This window comes from Diplotaxodon limnothrissa, linkage group LG2, assembly GCF_057381915.1.
Source record: "Diplotaxodon limnothrissa isolate DT_005_m linkage group LG2, D_limnothrissa_male_GT1.1, whole genome shotgun sequence".
In the NCBI taxonomy this organism is placed as follows: domain Eukaryota; kingdom Metazoa; phylum Chordata; class Actinopteri; order Cichliformes; family Cichlidae; genus Diplotaxodon; species Diplotaxodon limnothrissa.
The window spans coordinates 24,307,774-24,328,012 of record NC_140597.1 but is presented as its reverse complement, the minus strand read 5'-3'; the positions used below and the strand labels follow the sequence as shown (position 1 = coordinate 24,328,012).

The 20,239-nt window shown below is 42.7% G+C and overlaps 1 protein-coding gene across 1 annotated transcript; it reads right to left on the bottom strand.

Moving 5' to 3' along the window:
- Window positions 1–4,141: 4,141 nt before the first annotated feature.
- On the bottom strand, window positions 4,142–5,227 carry LOC146638473 (POU domain, class 3, transcription factor 4-like). The gene has a single exon (XM_085368744.1). It carries the CDS (start codon window positions 5,225–5,227, stop codon window positions 4,142–4,144), a length of 1,086 nt encoding a protein of 361 aa, XP_085224870.1.
- Window positions 5,228–20,239: the final 15,012 nt, after the last annotated feature.

Sequence of the window (20,239 nt, the reverse complement as noted above, 5' to 3'; positions counted from 1 at the left end):
ACAGAGGCTGAAAAATGCTGTGGTGTACATTATAATCGGCCTGCAACAAGTGTGAAACGTGCTGCTAACAAATAGGAACATAAAGACAAGACTCCAAAACAACTAAATCAATTCCCATGAGAGGAAGTTAACTTTTTTTCTTTATGCTCGGAGTCCAGAGCTTATTTATGAAGAATGAATCAAATCTTTCCCTCTTTTCTTCCTCTAGCTTCACCTGAGGCCTCTCAGACTGAACCACTTGGTCCTAACAGATTGTAAGGTGTGTTTTATTGAAGAGTTTGCTTGTCTCCTTGGAAATCTTTGGATCGTTTTCCATAAACATCCACTATAATAATAACTATTTGCTTTACTTCTTTTTATTCCTGTATCAAACGTTGTCATTTTTTAAATTTCTTTAGTCCGCGTAATAGTGGTCATGTTTACTGAACTTTATTTTAAAGTTTTGGTAGGAATATATGTTCGTCATACAAATCCTGCCAGGTCTTAGGCAGTTCGGATTAGGCAAAAGTGAAAAAAAGAGAAATAAAAATGAGGGGCTGAACTGGTCACATGTGGTTGAATACAGCAGGTATCCAGTTCTAAGCAGAAAGGACGCAGTACGATAGGTAACGCAGCAGACACAGCAAACATTAGGAGAGCGGATCATTTTATACACTTTAAGTTAAAGGAAGAGACAGGACTGGTGTCCAAAAGTGAAAGAACCACGTGGCAGACGAGCAGCCGACATTCATTACTCCCATCCTCTCATGTGGTGCTGCTGTTTGGCTCTTCTCTGTGCTCTTGCTATGGCAGATAGACTGCAGCCCTGTCTAATTAAAGAGAAATGTGATGTTGAGTGTCCTTGCTTTAACCTCCAACGTTTTACTGCAAACAGTATATCAGCCCCTTCTGCTCTTTCCTGCCTTCCCCAGAATCTTTGCACCACCTGAAGTTACTTTAATCACAACGTGTTTCAGTCGTTTCACTGAGCTTGACAGATTGTATTAATATTATTATGATTATGGGCAAAGTAACAGTATAAAAAATACAGGAAAACAGTTTATTTAATGGTTTAACTTTCAGACAGATTCTTTGAAAGAGAGAATAGATTAAAAGAGAACAAAAGGTTAGAAGAGATGTAATTATGAAAAAAAAGAAAAGGTGTGAGTCAGCTGCTCCCATTATAATCTGCACGTAAACAACTCTGCTCATCCTCCAAAACTGCTACTGCACAACTTCACCACTCCTGCCTCTCTATTGTCACTCAGTCACTCAGGATCTGATTCAGAAGCTCAATTATTTGCCAGAGCGCCGAGCTGAGCCAACCTGAAGCGTTTTTTTCTCCTTTTTTTTTTGAAAAATAATTACCTGAAGTTCATCATTCAATACCTCTGAAGTATGCTTTCATCTTGCACCTGTTATCTTTTTTCCCTTCTTCTTCTTTACTCAATATCCTTTACACAATCTCCCCAAGTCAGTCATTTTTAAAACTGGTAAGTTATTCACGCCGAGGTGCTGGTTACTCTTTAAAAACATATTTGGATGGGTTTGCATGGGGAAGGAGAGGTGGAAGAGGCTCAAGGATACCGCAGCGCCGCCGTGGACCTTGGCTTGCTTTGCTTTATTTGCTCGGCTTCTGGGTTCTTCCTTCCTTCCAGGGTCATTTTCTTCCTCCCAGAAGCTGGGGATTATTTCAGACTAAAATAGATGGATAGAATCAATCAGCCATGGTTTTACTTTTCTCTTCTTCTACATTACCCCCCCCCCCCCCTCCTCCTCTTCACCTCCACCCTCACACCCTTTTCTTTCCCCTTCTCCTCCCTCTCCTCTCTCCTCTCTCCTCTCTCTCTCTCTGTCTCCCCCACCCCCCTCTCAGGGCTGCAGACTGAGGAGATGCATAAATTCAGACACATTAGTATTCCAGTCAGGCTCCCCATTTCAAGGCAAGGCCTAGCACCCTTCCGCCTCTCCTCTCCTCCCTCTCCCTCTTTCACTTTCCCTCTCCAGATCTATTTTTGAAACATTTAAGCAGTACTGAATGCATCTACTTATTTCCAAAACCATCCCTAAATTATTTTGGGGCATTATGATGTTTTTCTTTCTTTTTTCTAAAGGGGGAGTACAGCTTTATTTTGCCCTGGCATGGCCAATTATACACAGCCATAGCCTTTGAAATGAGATTCATCTGCTTCTGATTGTGTGTGTGTGTGTGTGTCTGAGTATATGTGTGTCATTGTGTTTTGCTGTCAGGCCCAGCAGCCCAGGCGATAAATCACGCATGTCTGATTGAGAAGGGCAGAGGGCCCGGACAATAACATTTCAGTGGAACTGCAGGAGAAAGCGTGTCAGTTTGCAGTGCAGGGTCTCTGTGAACCACTGGATATTTTACAGCTGTTAGTTGTAGAGATTTATTTATTTATTTGTTATTTATTTGGCAAAAGATGCCTCTTGACATGACATTGAGGCCAAGTGAAGGTTACGCGGCCTAACAATATAATTCACCTAAATATAAGAGTTTGAAAGCAGCATTAAGGGACTGATCTGGTGACTTTGCAGAATTAATCACAAGCTCAGCTCGAACCATTTCCCACACAGAATGCTCCACATTATATACAAGCTTTTAAAAGCAATATTTTTTTAAAGTGCTGTGATTCATTTAAATTATTGCTTTGTTTCCATAACAATAAGAGGAAGCTGTGATTTAAAAAAACAACTTCTGAATAGTCTTTACTTTTCTAAAAAAAAAAAGAAAAAAAAGAAAATCAGAAGCTGACTTCTGCTTCGGACAGTGAGCAGTTGTAGCAAGAAATGGTTTATTACAACATACATAGTTTATTTCAAAAACATAATACAAGCTTTATACTGAAAATAAATAATTACTTGAGCTGTCATTGAAATTTGGAATAAAACCGCCGAAACAGTTCATTCAGTCTTATTGAAAATAATTTTTTTCTTTGTTTTTTGATTTTTAAATTTTTCGCGTGTTTGTTTGCTTTTTTCTTTCTTTTAAAACACTGCTAATCAAGTGCGTGAATAACTAAGATCATTTATTTAAATTAATGACTTCAAAAGGGTAATATATAAAACTGTACAATATTCGAAAAAATACTTAAGAAATAAACCAAATAACAGGAGTATTTAAGATTATAAAATTTCGATAGTGAACGTACATTAAAATTATAGGCAGGTGTATAGCGTTGCTTTCTAGACTCTCGGCTCTTTCGTGTCCTTTTTCAGAGTCCGCACAGTTTAAATGGTCGAAGATGATCGAAATAAAAAAAGAAGTAAATGAATAAATAGAGCTGCAACTGCGCGTGGCTTCGTACAACCCTCGTAAGCTACAGGCCAAAAGTAAAAGAAAGCAAAACAGTCCTCCAAGAGTCATGTAGAGTGGCTGCACAGCTGGAATGAACAAAAAGAAAAAAAAATACAGATCTTCTACGTTACAAAGTAAATGACTGTAAATATGAGGAGAACTAAGGCGTTGGAAAAGCCCGAGGGGGAAGCGTGAGGTGGAGTGTAAAAAATGGCCTCTGGTGCTGGTACAAATCAATTAAGAACAGTAACATTATTATTATTATTATTATTATTATTATTATTGTTATTATTGGTGTTGTTGTTATTATTACTGGTTCCACGCCGCCGATCGTGGGTACAACGGGAGCACGGCGTGTGTGAGGAAAGCCACGAAAACAACAATAAAAACAAAACCATCAGTCCCATCTTATCGTTATTACCGAGCTGATGTTAAAAACGGTGACACACACACGCACACGCATACACACACACACGCACAAACCAAAGGCGCTGGCAGGTTATTAGGCACATTTTTTGTATGTATATCCGTGATGGAGAGAAAAAAAAGTGGCGGGCTCTCCCAAAAAAGAAAATAGAAAAAGAAAGGTGATCTGGAATGTGATGTTTGATATGCCGCTATAGGATAATGCCCTCGTGGCAGGAAAAACAATGACGAAGGCTGAACAGGTATCTCTGTTATTGTTTCAGTGCTGGAGGCATCCGGGCGAGTCTGTACCGGGACAGGTGCGGAGGGCTACAAGGTGCCACCGCGCGTCCGAGCGCTCGAGAGTCTGCACCGGGTGGAGGTGGAGGTGTGTGTCGGAGGGGGTGGGGGGCGTGGGGGGGATTCCTCCAGGTGCTTCGGTCAGAGATCATGGCACGAGGAGGCGTCTCCCGCGCTCCCGCTGTGAGAATAGGGTCCCTCGTGGGGCGGCTGCTCTCCGGGCGGTGTCATGCGCTTCTCCTTCTGCCTCCGGTTGCAGAACCACACGCGCACCACCTCCTTCTCCAACTGAAGCGAGTCCGCCAGCGACGTGATCTCCTGCGCGGAAGGCTTGGGACACTTGAGAAAGTGCGTCTCGAGAACTCCCTTCACGCTCACTTCGATGGACGTCCTCTTCTTCCTCTTTCTCCCCTGAGCTGCTATCTTGTCTATACTGCTGGAGCTGCCCGTGGACGAGTCCGCCTCCTCCAGCCACTTGTTCAGCAGCGGCTTTAGTTTGCACATGTTTTTAAAGCTCAGCTGCAAAGCCTCGAACCTGCAGATAGTAGTTTGGGAAAAGACGTTACCGTACAGCGTGCCCAGAGCCAAACCCACGTCCGCCTGCGTAAAGCCCAGTTTGATTCTCCTCTGTTTGAACTGCTTGGCAAAGTGCTCCAGCTCGTCCGAAGTCGGCGTTTCCTCGTCGGAGTGGTCGTGGCAGTGGTGTCCGCCGAGGTCGCTGTGCTCGGGGCTAAGTGTGTCCCTGAGGCCCGGGTGCATGCCTTGGCCCTGCGGGTTGGGTGGAGGTGTGAGTCCCCCGTGGTCCAGCATGCCGTTGACAGTGAAGCCCGTCTGGGAGTAGATGTTGATCTGCTGCCCGCTGGTGATCGAGGAGTTGTGGGACACCGGAGTACCCCAGGCTCCCGGGTGGTTGCCATGGTTGTTGTGATGAGGAGAGTGATGCGCTACGTGCGGAGAGCGGTGATGGATGATGCCGAGCTGGAGGTCTTCTCGGCCCGGTTTCACGTCCTGCTGCTCCATGGAGGCCGACCAGGGGCTCCCCTCCGACAGGTTGCTTGCCCACTGGTGCCCGAGGGAGTGCCCGTTCTGGACACTTTGCAGGTAGTCACTCTGGAGCAGTTTCTGATGTCCTCTGTAGGGGCTAGCAGGCTGCATGGCCTGGCTCTCCGGGTGGATCATGGGACTGGAACTGAGCAGGGTGTAGGGGCTAGAGGCAGCTGTGGCCATGCTGGCTGCTCAACCCCACTAATGCTACTGAAGAGAGGGAGCAGCTCAGCCTCTGACATCTCCCTCTCTCCGGAGGCTCAGCAGCAGCTTGGGAGTGACTGACAGCCTCCACCACCACTCACAGTCCGACCGAGACGCGGTGACGACACGTCTCCGCCAATGACGGCGCACAACCGAAACCTCCGCCTCCGGCAGCAGAGCTGCGGGTAGGAAAAGGTTTACAGGCTGTCGAACCGGAAGTGTGTCGGAGTGCTGGTCCAGTGGGTCTGGCTGTGGAATGATGTGAGCGTGGAGCGCAGTTCCTGTTTATTAATTAAAGTTTCCAACTGATTTACGCACGAGTTTATTGCTGCTCCTGTCACCCTTGAGCGCGCGCAAAGAAGGAGATTAAAGCGCAATGGCATTTCTTAGACGTGCCAGCACTTAATTTAAAAGGATACAATTAAACTAAGAGCAGTTCTCACTGCTAATTATTAACTTGGAGAATATTTCCTCAGGTGTTTGTAGAATGACACGTCTGGAGAGAGTGTTTCAGGCAAAATTGCTTTACGCACGGGCTATCCATAATCCCGAGCTTGTGAAAATATAACACACATGTTTAACTTTACTCTTGCCGTCTTTCTCTCCAAAACTGGAATATTCATAAAACACATAGAGATATGAAATAATATTTCTACAAGAGCCCAAAATCCACATCTGCTCACCTGACACATTTTCCCAGAAGGAAAACGTCTCCATGTTACACACGTTCAAAGAGATAAACGCGAGCACAGCCAGTAGACACTTATCACTCCCAGTATTTAAGAATCTCATCAGGTCTTCTCAGAGTTGGGGAAAAAAAGATCTGCAAATCAGCGAGCTAACTTAGCGGCGTAATTATATTTGCCATTAGAAGACTGCGTTGCAATCTCCTTATTGGTCTGAAATTCCATTAAATATATTGCTCGAGCTCCCAGGTTAAGCTTGATTTAAATTTGCATACATTTTCATACATTTAGAAGAAATAAAAGAAGGCTGCAGCCACCAGAAAGTCATTAAAGAGCGCCGAGTATAGCCGAGCTACACGCTGCTGGTGGAAGACAGAGGAGGAGGCCGGAGCAAGGTGAGCTGAGCGCGGGCTATAGAACTTCGGACAGGGATGTGCTGGAGGGTGGACGGGGCCTCGATAACCGTGGTGGGGTGGGGGTGACAGACGGGCAGTTAGCTGTGAGGATGGCAGGATGTTTGCGCTCTTAACTCTTACATGGTGCAGTAGATTCGCCTGTGGATGGAAGGATAATTAATCAGATACGTTTTGTCGTGTCTTTATTCTCATTCTGCTGCGGCCTTACGTGTAAATTCCCTATGTGTCTGCGTCTGTGGAAGTTGGGTGAAAGTGGCTGAATATTTGATGTGAATGGCAGTGTTGTTCCAGTGGCCTAGTTTGCTGAATTGGGTTGCTTCGTTTGGAGCTGTTATGGGACTGGAGGTGGGGGGGAGAGAATTAAATGCAAAATATAAAGTTATTGCGCAGCGTTAGTAGCGGCTCCCGCAGTTTCATACGTGTCATATTAAATGACACGCACCGTGAAGTGATTTTGGAGGATGGGGGTCTCCATTTCAAAAGAAATAAAAAGGATCTTCCTGGGAAAAAAACAATTAATTAATTATATGTAAGACGAAAAATTGAACAAAATGTAAGATTTTAAATTCAGATTTACTCGAACTAAATTTGAATATAAAAAACATTTTTTTTCTCTTTCTTTTTCATTTTCGGGTCTTTACAAAGATGAAGTCTGCGGGTTTTTTTGTGGTGCATAAAGCAGACAGGAGAGGGACTTTGAGAGGGGGCTGTATTGCTCTCGATAGTCTAAGTTTCTAAGTGTAACAGATGCTTCTCTAGAAACTGCTCCTTGTGCCGATTCCTTTTATTCGCGTCAACATTTTTCTGCCGTCGAGCGCGTTTCCATAGCGAGGCGAATAAAAGGCAAATCCCCGCTCCGCGCCTCCAATAAAGAGCCCATTCACAGATAACCCGAGCCAGCCCTGCTACACTTACACCACGCACTAACACTGCAGACTCTATCTTAAACCAGTGCGCACTAGTGCTAAATAACTCCAACTAACTGACTTATCATTTCTTCATTTTATTTTTATTTTATGTGTGTGTCTTTGTGTGTTAGTGTTGCTTCGTGGAGCGTTTGTTCAGCGGCTTGTTTGTGTTTGCCTGGCGGCTGTAAGCGAGTCTTAACCAGTGATTATCTTCTGACTCGGGCTGTTTACTGTATAAGCAGAGAAGGAAATAAATAGATTTGTTTCACGACTTCATTTAGGCAGACTAAAATAAAATTATAAGGTAAACAAGAAAACAAAAATGGATTCAGTTTTCAGGAAAAAGGAAAAGAAAAGCAGTGTCCCTCCTTCCTCGCGTGGCACGCGTGGGACTGTAAATAAATGCTTCTATTTACACTAAAAAAAAGAAACAGATTCACTCAAAACCGAATGCGAGTAGAGTGTCATATCCACCGTCATGTTTATTAAGGTCTCTAATAAACCGCGTATTGATTGCAAGTTTGAAACATGCACTCGCGAGCGCAACATTTGTGTTCAGCAGTGCTGATTAATATCTCATGTGAGGTCACTTTAATTATATATATGCCGCAGAACAGAGCAGAGAGAGACAACATGACAGGTTTCCTTTGGAGAGTCTGAGTCTTGGCTCTATGATGTTTCTAACTTTAAAGGCATTGTTACATTTTTTCCTCTTATAATAATTGACAAGTGCTTCAGTTTTATTGTTATAGTTTGGAAGCTTTTCCCCAAAAAAATATTATTTAAAAAAATGACAGTGGAGTTGCGTTTCATATGCAAGGTTAGAACTGCAGCTGACAGTCGTGAAGTATTTTATATTGTTTTATTTTGTTTTATTTTGTTTTATTTTTTTTGCCTCGATCTTGGCCGTTCAGGTCACAACATTAATGCTGTAGCTTTTCTATAAATCAGACTCAGTCTGCTGTGGAGACAGCTCTGGGCCTCGGGGCGGGACCTGCCACTTGGTGTCGTGACCTTTGCAAACTTTCCCCACGAAGCTTAAATCTCTGCTCCTCGGTGTTAGAAGCGTGCATGACATAAACGTTATTTCCCGGCTTGTTTCCTATCAAAATAAGAAGGGGGATGAAAACACTTTTATTAATTTGTATTTATGAGGTTCTTGTAGTTTATTTTTCATAAGCACATTTTTTATCATCATCATCATCATCATCATTATTATTATTATTATTGTTATTATTGTTGTTGTTGTTGTTGTAGTTTCTTTGGTTTGGCTTCTTTTAAAGGAATCTCGATCCATCCATGTCACCTCTGAGTCTAAACTTGTGCTTGTGCTCTCATCCCTGACACCCGCCGCGCACACTTTACAAGCTCCCAGACAGTAAAATCGATATCCCCATTAACCCGTGACGTCGCTAATAAAGGATAGTGACACCGGAGGGGAGTGTGTGTTTGTGAGGGGGGGGGGGGGTGGGGTGGGGTGCGTCTTTTACAGAAACACACCCGAAACTAAAATGTCTTTTAAAAATTATTTATCATTTTTTTAAAGCGCTGGTTTTGACACGGAGCTGTCAGTCACAGACTCCATTGTTACCTCTGTGTTTGTGTCCAGCAGAGGTTTTAAACACACACACGCACACACACACACACACACACACACACACACACACACACACACACACACACACACACACACACACACACACATCGGACACGCCAGTGAGTGAGTGTAGCCGACGTGGAGCTAAAACTCATCCCCATGAGAGCACGCCGGTGTAAATGTACATTCATAATGCATGAGGCCCGGTGCGTTTGTTTGGTCTGCACTGTTTAAGAGGCAGTTTGTCTCACTGTGTGTGTGTGAGAGAGAGAGTCAGACATCTGCGCATCATGGCATAGAGAAGGTCTTCAACAGGTTTAGAATGAAGACTTTTGTGGAAACAAATCTATGTGAAGGTTATCCCATTTTCAGATTTTCCACCGGAAAAGTCCATTATGTTATTTATGGGGAGGGGGGGGGGGGGGGGGGGGGGGGTAGATAACGGGGGTAGATAACGTCTAACATGGGCATTGGTGATCAGAGCTTTAGCACTGCAGCAACACAAAATGTGTCATTCATTAAGAACAAATTTTTATAAAATGTTACTTTTATTTTGAAAATTTCCCCCCTCAAACAGAGATTAACAAGACCTTTCCTGCTTCCTGTGACCTCTAACATTTATTTAATCTGTGAAGGAAAAGTGCAGTGAACAGATTTGGGGAGGGAGATCTTAGATTAAATTTAAAAAGCAGTGGAAAATTTCATGCAGATAGGTTCAATGAATCTATTTAGCAGTCTCAGGCTATGGGGATCAGGTTAATAGTTATTTTGTCTGTTTTTCTTGTTGTTATTATTATTATTTATATTGTTTTCCCCACATAAACAGATGTCCTAAAAATACAAAATGAAAAAGAACCAATACACAATTAATCAAGCATCATGACTATATCATTTTTAAAGTAATAAGTAAAGTAAAATACAGAAATATGCAATCAAAATAATGTTTAAATTGCAAAGTCCCTCTAAAATGAAGTCATTTAATTTTCCTGGAGGATTCAGAAGGACACAGAGTCCAGCAAAGACTTTGAATAAATGTCTAAGGTGTGGATATTAGTATTCCAACTATGATGCGAATCCCAGCGTAAAATTGTTTTTGGGTTTGTAGTTAATTAGAAAATGAATTCAGTCAAAACAACACACACAGGCCCGGGGTCAGGGAGTCTTTCAGCTCCCCGAAACGTCTTCAGTCTTTACACGCAGAGAACAAACACTCTCTGCAAAAGCAACTGTTGGAATATTATTATTATTGTTATTATTATTATTTTTTCTCTATCTGCAAGGATTTGAAACGCCCGAAAAAAATAGAAACTGTTTGTCCCTCTTGCCTTCTGTCAAACAAAGGTAATGTTTGTCAAAGAGATTATTCACTGCTCTGTGTGTGTGTCTGTGTGTGTGTGTGTTACAGGTGCTGTTTGCAGAAGAGGCTAGAATATTGTTCCTGGGTCAGTGAAGGCACCACAGCTGGTAAAAAAAAAAAGAGAAAAAGATCTACATAACATTAGCATATGTTAAACTTCAAACTGTTCACACAGACACACGTGAACATAAACACAGAATATCTTTAAAAGAGACCCATGAAGAAGAGTAAGAGTCTACAGAAATGTGATGTATGCTCTTCAGACCCTCTCCAGCTCCTCGTCCACATGCCCTTCTTCTGCTCCTCTTCTGCATTGAGAGCCGAGAGCTTGGGGAGGAGGAGTTGGGGGTGTTTCTGAGGCCTTTGATGGCACCAACGAGCAGGAGAAAAGGACTCCGGAGCAGAAAAGAAGGGCGAGAACTTATCCACTAAAGATCTACCTTTCCTCTTGCCGAGTTTTCCTTCAAATCACCCTCAAAAGTCAAACGCAGTCTGCGTTTAATGAATGGCCCTGCTGAATTTTATGTAGAATATGAGCAAGTTCTCTGCCACAGCTAAACAACCAGCCAGCACAACATTCCTTCCCTTGTGGCCTACAAAGCCACACACACACACACACACACACACACACACACACACACACACACACAGGTCCCTCTGAAGGAGCAGGCGGAGCCGGCAGTTGCACATCTGCATTTCAAACACAGACTCTCTGGGATTCATTATTAATTAGCCTGCTGAGCCCTGGAGGACTGGTGATGCTGCCATCACACACACACACACACACACACACACACACACACACACACACACACACACACACACACACACACACACACACACACACACACCTCATGACCTCTTTGCCCCCTCTACGTGAGCGTTGCTTTCCTCCCTCAGATCCCGTCACCTCCCCCTGATTTCCCAGCTCAGTGTAACGGTAAGGATGATGAATTACAGCGGTAGATGGTTTTATTAAGCAAAGCACAGTGTATGCTGTGTTTAAACCATCATAATCAATCCAGTTGTTTATCACAGCAGAATGCTAAATGACACACAAGCCCGGAGAGCTGTCCTGGTACTTACATCACCTCAATAAACGACGCAAAACTCCCCTCTGCCTCTGTTCACCTCGTTCTTCGCCGTTCGTCGGAAATGCAAAGTTGTGCTTTTTGGGGATTTTTTTGCTTGTCTCTAATTCGGGACTGTGTTTTCTGCATGTGCAGCTCTGCGCATTAACCTCCACCAGCGGCACAAAGAGGCACATCAGAAAGACGCATACGGTGATTATGCATGAGCAACGGTGTCTCCAGGGCCTATGAGAGTGAGACAGAGAGAGAGCAAGAGAGACATCAAACACATCGAAGCAAGAACACTCTGTCGACAACACACGTCCTGAGTTGGGGGCGACGCAGTTTGCGAAAATAAACACGTTGGGGAGAAACAAACACGCTGTCTTTTTGGGTTTATAGATTTCTCTGCTATTGTGTGTCCCTGCTTTGGCCCACGGTTGAATTAGCATGCAGGAGGCCGACGCTGGAGATCGTTCAAGAGCATCAGATTGCGCAGGATGGGCTGCTGACTGCTAATATCCGAACACGGAACACGTCTTTCTTTTATTAATTGAAAGGCTTTCTCGCAGCTACTGAAAATTGAAGAAGTTGGCGCAACATGTGTGTCCATCCAGCAGTCCATCATTACAGCTCAGATACTATTACCATTGCCACAGGGGCCATAAAGTGGGCAGACTGTGATCTCCCACTCCACATCATCACCTCTCCTACTGGCTCGCCCAAGGCTATAACCTGGGCTCTGATAGGGCAAGAGGCTCTGGCAGTAATCTGAACATAATAATTGAACAGGACTCGGTGATCAGCTCCTGCATCTAAAGTCTTACATTTAGGCCTCGCAGTGGCTGAAGCTGCTGCTCGGCTGTCACCTTCTATCGCTGCTCAAACTGCACGAGAGTAAATTATACCCACATACTGCAGCATCCCTGCGAGGGTCAGCGCCTCTTGAACCAATTTGATCTGATTCAGAGCCAGCAGTGGACCTCCATGGAGCACGCACACACACACACACACACACACACACACACACACACACACACACACACACACACACACACACACACACACACACACACACACACACACACACACTTCCTGGATTTGTAGAGATGGCTGTGTAGCAGTGCAGCATGAGTTTGAAAGGGGAAAAGACCACTTGTGGACAACACAGCGGAGCCTTTGTTAGATGTGTAACGAAGAATGTGGGGCAATCGAAAAATCTGCACAAATGTTGTTACAAGTTCTTACTCCGAAAGGGAATTCTCGATCCCGGTTCCGAGCATTCCCCCTCGGCACCAGCGCTTTCCTTCAAAGGAATGTACATATGATTTTTGGTTTCATACCAATTCCACCTGGAGTCTCGAAGGGAAGAATAACAAATATGGGAAACATTTAATCCAGAATAATATGTTTATCCAGAGACCTGTGGACTCGGGGAGGAATGGACCCCCTCTGATGTGGTCTGCTGCCAGTGTGTGTGTGTGTGTTTGAGTTGGATGTGTAAGACCCTCCACCCCCTGGGGCCAGGAACTTTGGGTGAGGAGGAAGAGAGGCCTAACACACTCTCAGATTTCGAAAGTGTGTTTGTGTGTGAGGTTTGTTAGTGTGCATGGGATACAGGATGTGACCAAGTCGGGCAGCAAGTAAGGAGCTGGACAGAACCGCAGTAAAAACCAGAAGCGGCTCAGTGATGCTGTTGATAATGAAAACATAAATTTAAACTTGCTAACCTCCCTCTGTATTTCTGCAAGTGGGGTTAAGTGTTCAGAAAATACTCAAAACTTGAAGAAAAATCCAGTTTGATTGCAGCTGTTTTGTTTTTTCGTTTGTTTTTTGGCACCATTTTTGGGGAGATTTGTGAATTTTGCAACAAAGTCACACAATGTTGGAGGGTTAGGGTTAACCCAAAGGAGACTAAACTTTTTCCTAATTCATGCTACCCTGCCCTTTAACCTATGACAATGAAGCATTGCATACTAAAATGGTGTATTTGTCATCTTCGTTACACATATGGTTGGAGAGGAATTAGCTGAAATCTTTGGCTTCTAAAAGCTATAAAAACTTGAGGTTTTAAGATATATTCATGCAGTGTGTGAGTTTGTGAAGTTATGGCATCAGTTATGGCACTGAAAAAAAGTGTGTTGTGCAGCACTCTCCGTGCCCTTTCATATTTGGTTTCTTGAAATTTTCTTTCAAGGTTAACTTTGACTTTGGACGCTAACAGTGAAGGTCAAGGTCAAATGTTTTTCCAGCCTAGGTACACATGTTCCACAAGGCCTAGTTTATTGTTGTGAAGTTTGCAGGCCATCTGTAAGAAATTATGGGATTTCTAAGAAAATTAAATCATCTTGAGCAGATTTTGGTATCTACCATCAGACCAAATGATATCTTGAAAACTGTGAATGCTAAACTGCTAACAAATACACAGGCAAACAAACAGAACTGATTACATACTCTGTCCCTTCTGGGAAATAATAATAATAATAATATTTTATTCGATCCATTGAATAGAGTTACTTTGCATAATTCCCAGTTCAAAAGCAGTGACACAGTTCAGCCTCTGTCTTTAGCTATTAGCAATTAGCACGCTTTACTCTCTAAAGCTCCAGTCAGCCATTTTTTGAGGTTATTTAATTGAAAAAAAGAATGTTGTAATCATAAATATACATAGTTTAGTATGTCACTGCGTATTCCAACAAATTATGTTGATGTTCATGAACTTAGAATCAATCCATTAAAAAAACATAGGAGCAGTAACGGTAGCTAGCAGAGGCTAACAACAGCTAGCAGAGGATATTAGCAGCTAACAAAAACAGGAGCGCTTACTGAGAGGAAAGTTCAGGATATCCTCAATGACTCATCTCAGTATCACTGTCACCGGACACAAGTGAACTTCACAGACTTATCAACGTGTTCCTTTCACAAAGAATAAACAGACATGGACACCATCTGAGGTAAACATCGGACTGACAGCCTACCCTCACTACAAATAAATGATAGCCGGACTTGTTAAGATTATACACTTGATGTGGGCGAAGTAAGAAATCAGAATTTAGTTGACTGCAATCTGCAATTTAATCATGTCCAACAGTTTTACATGCTGTATCTTTAAACCAGCTTTCTTCTGATTGGAAACCCCCCAAAACACTTTTGCACTCTTAAGTCGCGCTCAGATAGAAAATGCTAGACGCTGTAAGCTGGCTCCTAGCACATGCAACAACTCTGGGTGTGTTTGCATGGCAGGTGAGCCTCTAAATGATCACACTGTTCCTATCCTCCTTCTCTGTAAGTGTAAAGGCCCTTCGATCAGAATCAAAATGTTTTGCACAACCAGAAACTTGTGATGATTTAGCATCTAGCTGTGACTTACAGCCAAACTCTGCTGCAGATTATTTCATGGTCATGCAGGTCATAGCTTTGACCAACAAATGATTGAATGGCAGCACAGATTTGACCATCAATCACAAGTCACATCACAACTGTGTTTCCGCCCATGATGATCCCACTGTCATAAAAAGCCACAGCAAACTCTTTGTCAACATTTATAATACACTGTGATGGCATTTGGGATATGTAACCCAACAGCCATTTTTTACCAGCTTATGAACACTGTCTTGAGTGACCTTCCATCCTGCAATTTGTACCTGGATATATCTATTGCCACTCTAGCAACTTTTGCAGCTCTTTCACCTCAAACTTGGCAAAGTGTGAGTTTGGGAAGGCTTTCGTGACAGATCTAGGTAAACAGATTGGATGTGGGCAAGTGTGTCCCTAACAGCAGTGGCGGCTGCCATCTTGGCCTACCCTATACCCACCACAAGTCACTTTGGCCGTTTCTAGGTTTAGTTGGGTATTACAAGCTTTTATGCCATCACTTCTCAGCAGTAGTCTGGAAAGACATAAAAATTCTGTATCCTATGTATCATAAAGGCTCTGGAAGTTTGCTAATCTTTCTTTTGTGCTTCCGGCCCAGTTGGATCTCTCTGGTTGATGTGGATGAGTTGGGGAAAGGTAGAAATGGTGGTTTTAAACTCACGTAGTAGGAAGAGACTGTTAGTTAATGTGAATGCTGATGAAACGTGAGAATTTGCCTTTTACAAAAACAAACCCAACATGGCATCACCTCTGCATACTATAAACATATCAGTATGCCAAAAGTACTAAATCCGACTCTTGCTCTTTCCTTGCTGACGCTTGCTGACGGCTCCTTCCCTCTGAATGAAGGTCTTATTGTGGCAATGTCAGCTGTCTCAAGGGCATCCAGAACAAAGAAGCTTTTCAGCCCTCTGCATATCCTCCACTCATCCTTTACTCTCTCACTTCTCTCTCTTTTCGCTCAGTCTCGCCCTGTTCAGTCTGACTCCCGTATCATGCAAACGTCTCATTTGTTTGCACGTTTTCGTCTTTTTCCCCCTCCTCACAGCGTTCTCCCCTCTGCGTTTTCCTGTGAGAGGGATCGTTGCTGGTGAGCACGCGTGCAGGAGCGGGTTAATGTATATAAAATTATAAAATATTAAAGGATTAATCCCTTGGCAGGTTTTGTGATTTTTAGATCCCAGATGCAGACTGGGCTTCCACTGTTGTGTGAGTGCGCGTGCGTGTCTTTCGGTGCTCGCGTAAATGTCCTGCATGTATCTGTGCCTGGCAGAGTGTGGAGGCAGGAGGAGAGGGATGCACGGAGGCAGCAGCAGCTGGTGGAGATACACAGTGTCAAGAGAGCTCGCAGATACACAGAGAGAGAGGACAACAGAGGATGCCTCCTTGGCCGACTGTGTGGAAGGGGGGGACAGTGGAGCATAACAAACAGGATCCACCTTTCTGCTTGGCTAATTTTCCCCATTAAAACAGCCCAGCAGGGGCCTCAGCAGTCCACCAGCTGGAACAGAGGTTATTTTAGTGCCTGTCTTTCACCAGGGTGTGTGTGTGTGTGTCACTTGCATCTATTCTGGCATATGAATCTGCAGATTGGGGAAGCATAAAGATCTTCCATAGGAACAGTTTCAATACACCAATGTTAATTTCCTTCCCTGCAGTCGTGCATAAACAAATAAAATCTTCACAGTTGTCTGCTGGATGTTTTTTTCTCTCTCCCTGCTGGGTGTAGCTATAATATGTTCACTGCTGATATTGATGCACATGCTCATATTTGCCCAGTCATCTCTTTATGTGGCTAAAGTCATCAGCCCTCCTTTTCCTATGTCTCAGTCAGATCCTAAACTAATCCCCAACCCTGCTACTCTGACAAGAAAATCCTCTGTTTTAATGCATGCACACACACACGGCGTCTTCCTCTTTCACTTCCCTGCCCTCGCACCCCCCATCATTCAAACGCACACACATGCCACACACTTTCAGGTTTATCCCTCTGTGTACCTGTGCACAGCATCTCTCTATACGTTTTCGTGATTTGCACACATATTAGCATTTCTAATACCTGTTATGCTAATATCTTCACAGTGTGGTGGCATTTTTGCAAATTCATACGGTGATGAAATTTCTCCTTTTGTTCACACAAAGTAGAGTTTGGCTGCGTGCTATCATTATGGAAGAGACTGTCGGGAAATGTTATCCAAATTCTGCTACGGTCCATTGAATGTCAGCAAATATAATCACATAAGAGACATTTCAGATTTAGGGAAAATATGTGTTGTTACTGAAACAAAGCATTAGAAATGCTAAATGTGCTTGAAAAGGATCATAATGGTTCTAGATGAGCGGGACTGTGTTTTGAAAATGATCTAATAAAATTAGGAAAAACATGGTTTGTGCACGCATGCTGACAATTTTGCTTTGGATTGCATTCGTGAAATACGAAGGAGAAATACTGACTCAATTACAAAAAAATGTCTGCCAAGTTTTACTCACCAAGGCTTGGATACATTTTTTCTTCACAGTCTAGATTCCCCTCTGTCCTCTCTCTCTTCTTCTTCTTTTTTGGAGTTATTAGCCTTCATTAAATTTGCATCCATGACCCTGACTCCTACTGGCTGGGGCTATACTCCTCCAGCCAATCAAAATTCTGTTGATATGAATAACTTTGCTATGCTGTAGTGACAGTCATGGCTTCAGCTGTAAGTGAAGCTGTACAGGCTAGTAGTCTTTTAACCAGAGTTTCTAGAACTGGAAGGGAAAAACCTGTCCTCGCCGGCTTGATCTCTGAAATGACCACAAACTCTTACGAATGCATTATGTGGTGATGAGGCTCCAGCTATTCCAGAAACCAGAGAGCCTCTATTCAAAAGCAGAGGGAAGATTTGTACTGGCTTTACTGAAAGATGGCTCTCAGTAAGGAGACTTGAGTTTGCCTTCTCTTTTCAGATTTTAGGAAAGCACTTTTTTTTTTACCTTTTTCATGCTTTGGTTTGGTTTAAGCACCAGAGCCACTTGGTTGGGATTACGAAGGCATGGTCATTATGTATAAATAAATAAACACATGTAAGATCTCCAACATGTTAACAAATGTGGTGGACGTTGAATTGAGTAGGACGGATCTCCCTGAGATGAGGAGAATCTTGTTGGACAGTCAAAGTTAGTGTGAAGACATCATAGCCATTTCATATTTGGGTGAGATTGGACTTTCTGTTGCACTGCTGAGAACTGATCAGGAGTTAGAGCATTAGCTAACAAATGAAAACGTTTTCTTTTATATTCTAACCATGTAACCTGAGTTGGCTAGCTTTGTTATAGTACCACATAGAATATTCCCTAACCTTAGGCGTTAGCCTGCGTGCGCTAGTTGCTAAACATAATGAGTGTCTGTATCTCAGTGGAGACAGAAATACACCATTAATTTGTGTAACAGCTGAAGAGGTTTGCAAACAAACAAACACTGAAATGACTATTTTTGTGATTTTGTATTTGATTTCTGATATAAATTTACTAAACCATACACAAGAGCCAATGCTTATATGGTAGAACAGTAAGACTTTTTCTCTGCTAAGCTAGCTACCTCTAGCAGGGCTTAAGCTATATTTGTGGTGAATCAGTATTTAGTTTACTGAATTACTGTTGCAGTTACAGTTATGTTGTTACTTGTATTACAAGGTTCTACAAACGGTGAACAAACAAAAGAAAAAAAAAAGCAAACAGACATGTTTTTTTCTTCCTGGACACTCAAGCTACAATAATTTCAGTTTGTGTACCAGAGAAAGAAAATGATGGCGCGATTTTTGAGGGGTGGTGATATGGACATTATGTTTATTTTATTTTTTTGCAACAACAAGCATAATGGTGAAACACAAATGGCATCCAGGAAAGAAACAACTGCATTTATTGCTAACACAATTTGGCTCTGCAAGTATCTGCACTAAAACCATGCTAACACTAAGCTAGCCAAAAACCCAGAATGACGTTAAAACTGAGTGAATCCTGACCACAGCCTCACGGCCAGAATCTGAACTTTAACAAGTAACAAAGGGACTTGTTAAAGTTAAAGTTTAACAAGTCTGACTACAAGCAGTCAGACTTGTAGCCTCTGTTTCTATTTGTACATGGTTCTTATATTACATCACTTTGAAGTAGCTTTGGGCTGGTTTTCAACTTTGCTTTCTGTTGTTAGTTTTGGGTTTATTCATAAAAACTAAAAGAATGTCCTTATCAGGATTTCTGTTGGTCTTAAAAATCCACGAGTAGCTTTAGCTTGTACATTACAAGAGCAGCTCTCATGCATTAGCTGCCTACGTGGCTGATTCTCATATAAGAGAAATGATAATTAATTATTATGATTACATTGTTATATTGTTATATTTACTATAACAATCCATATATTGATATATAGATATAATCCATATGTCTCTCTCTCTCTCTCTCTCTCTCTCTATATATATATATATAAAGAGAGAGAGAGAGAGAGAGAGAGAGAGAGAAAGAGATAAAGCACATTTAGGTGGCAAAACATTTTGTACATTGTTTACATAAACAAAAATAAAAATAAAATATGACTCCTTGAACATTCACAGAATTTGCAGCAAAGGGTTAATTTATGACCTCGCTGCCCTGTCTGGAGGTTTATGCCGACTCAACTCGGCCCATTTGTATTTCCAACTGTTGTTTCCTAGGCAATAAAACCTTTCACTTCTAATCTTTGTATATTACAGCATATTAACCCTCATAATAAAAAAATACTATCAAGCCTTATTTATATTTCTTTGCAATAAATTCAAACTAAATTCCTGTCCAGATGACCTTTTACTGCTTAGCAGCCTGCACCTGTAGATATATGGCTCACAAGCGATGCATAAATATAACTTCGTAGATTTTTGTGAGCAAAAGGAAGGATTTCATCTGTGGAATACCCGCTTTATATTTAACAAGTAAAAAGGGTTATCTGCATTTACCAGCCAGCAGCGCTCAGGTGCAGCAGACCCTATCATGTGTGAGAACAACATATGCACACACAAACACACACACACATACACACCATGCAGGGCAAAACTGACAAATGGCAGTGCAGCAGCTCAGTTAGGTGGTAAATGTGTGTTTAAGGAATGCAGTGTCGCTTGCACGCACAACACTTAGTGGCCGGTCAATGACATAAGATTGATTTGGTTCTCTCTCTTTTACACATGCACACACACACACACACACACACACGTAAAGGAATATGAGTGATGTGATTCAGCGCACCTCTCGGCAACCACTCTGCTTTCCATCCTAACGCCTGAGCAGAATACTAATCACTGGATCACATTACAGAAAGAGAGAAAGGAAAAGGGATGGAGAGACAGGGCGAGAGAGTGAATAGGACGAAGAAGAGAAAGAGGAAAGAAAGGAAAGAGAAGGAGAAGAAAAGGCAGACGGAGAATGGCAAGGTTTATATCAGATAAGTGAAATATAAAGGTGGGCTCCACAAGACGCGGTGTAGTTCTACATCTACACCTTCCTGTGAGCAGCATGCAAATACTGCAGGGTTAGTGATGAAAAAGTAATGTCATGCGCAGGTGAGAGCAAAGCTAAAC

Excerpts from the sequence above, each read along its gene's own strand:
- LOC146638473 (XM_085368744.1), bottom strand. The coding sequence starts at position 5,227 with ATGGCCACAGCTGCCTCTAGCCCCTACACCCTGCTCAGTTCCAGTCCC.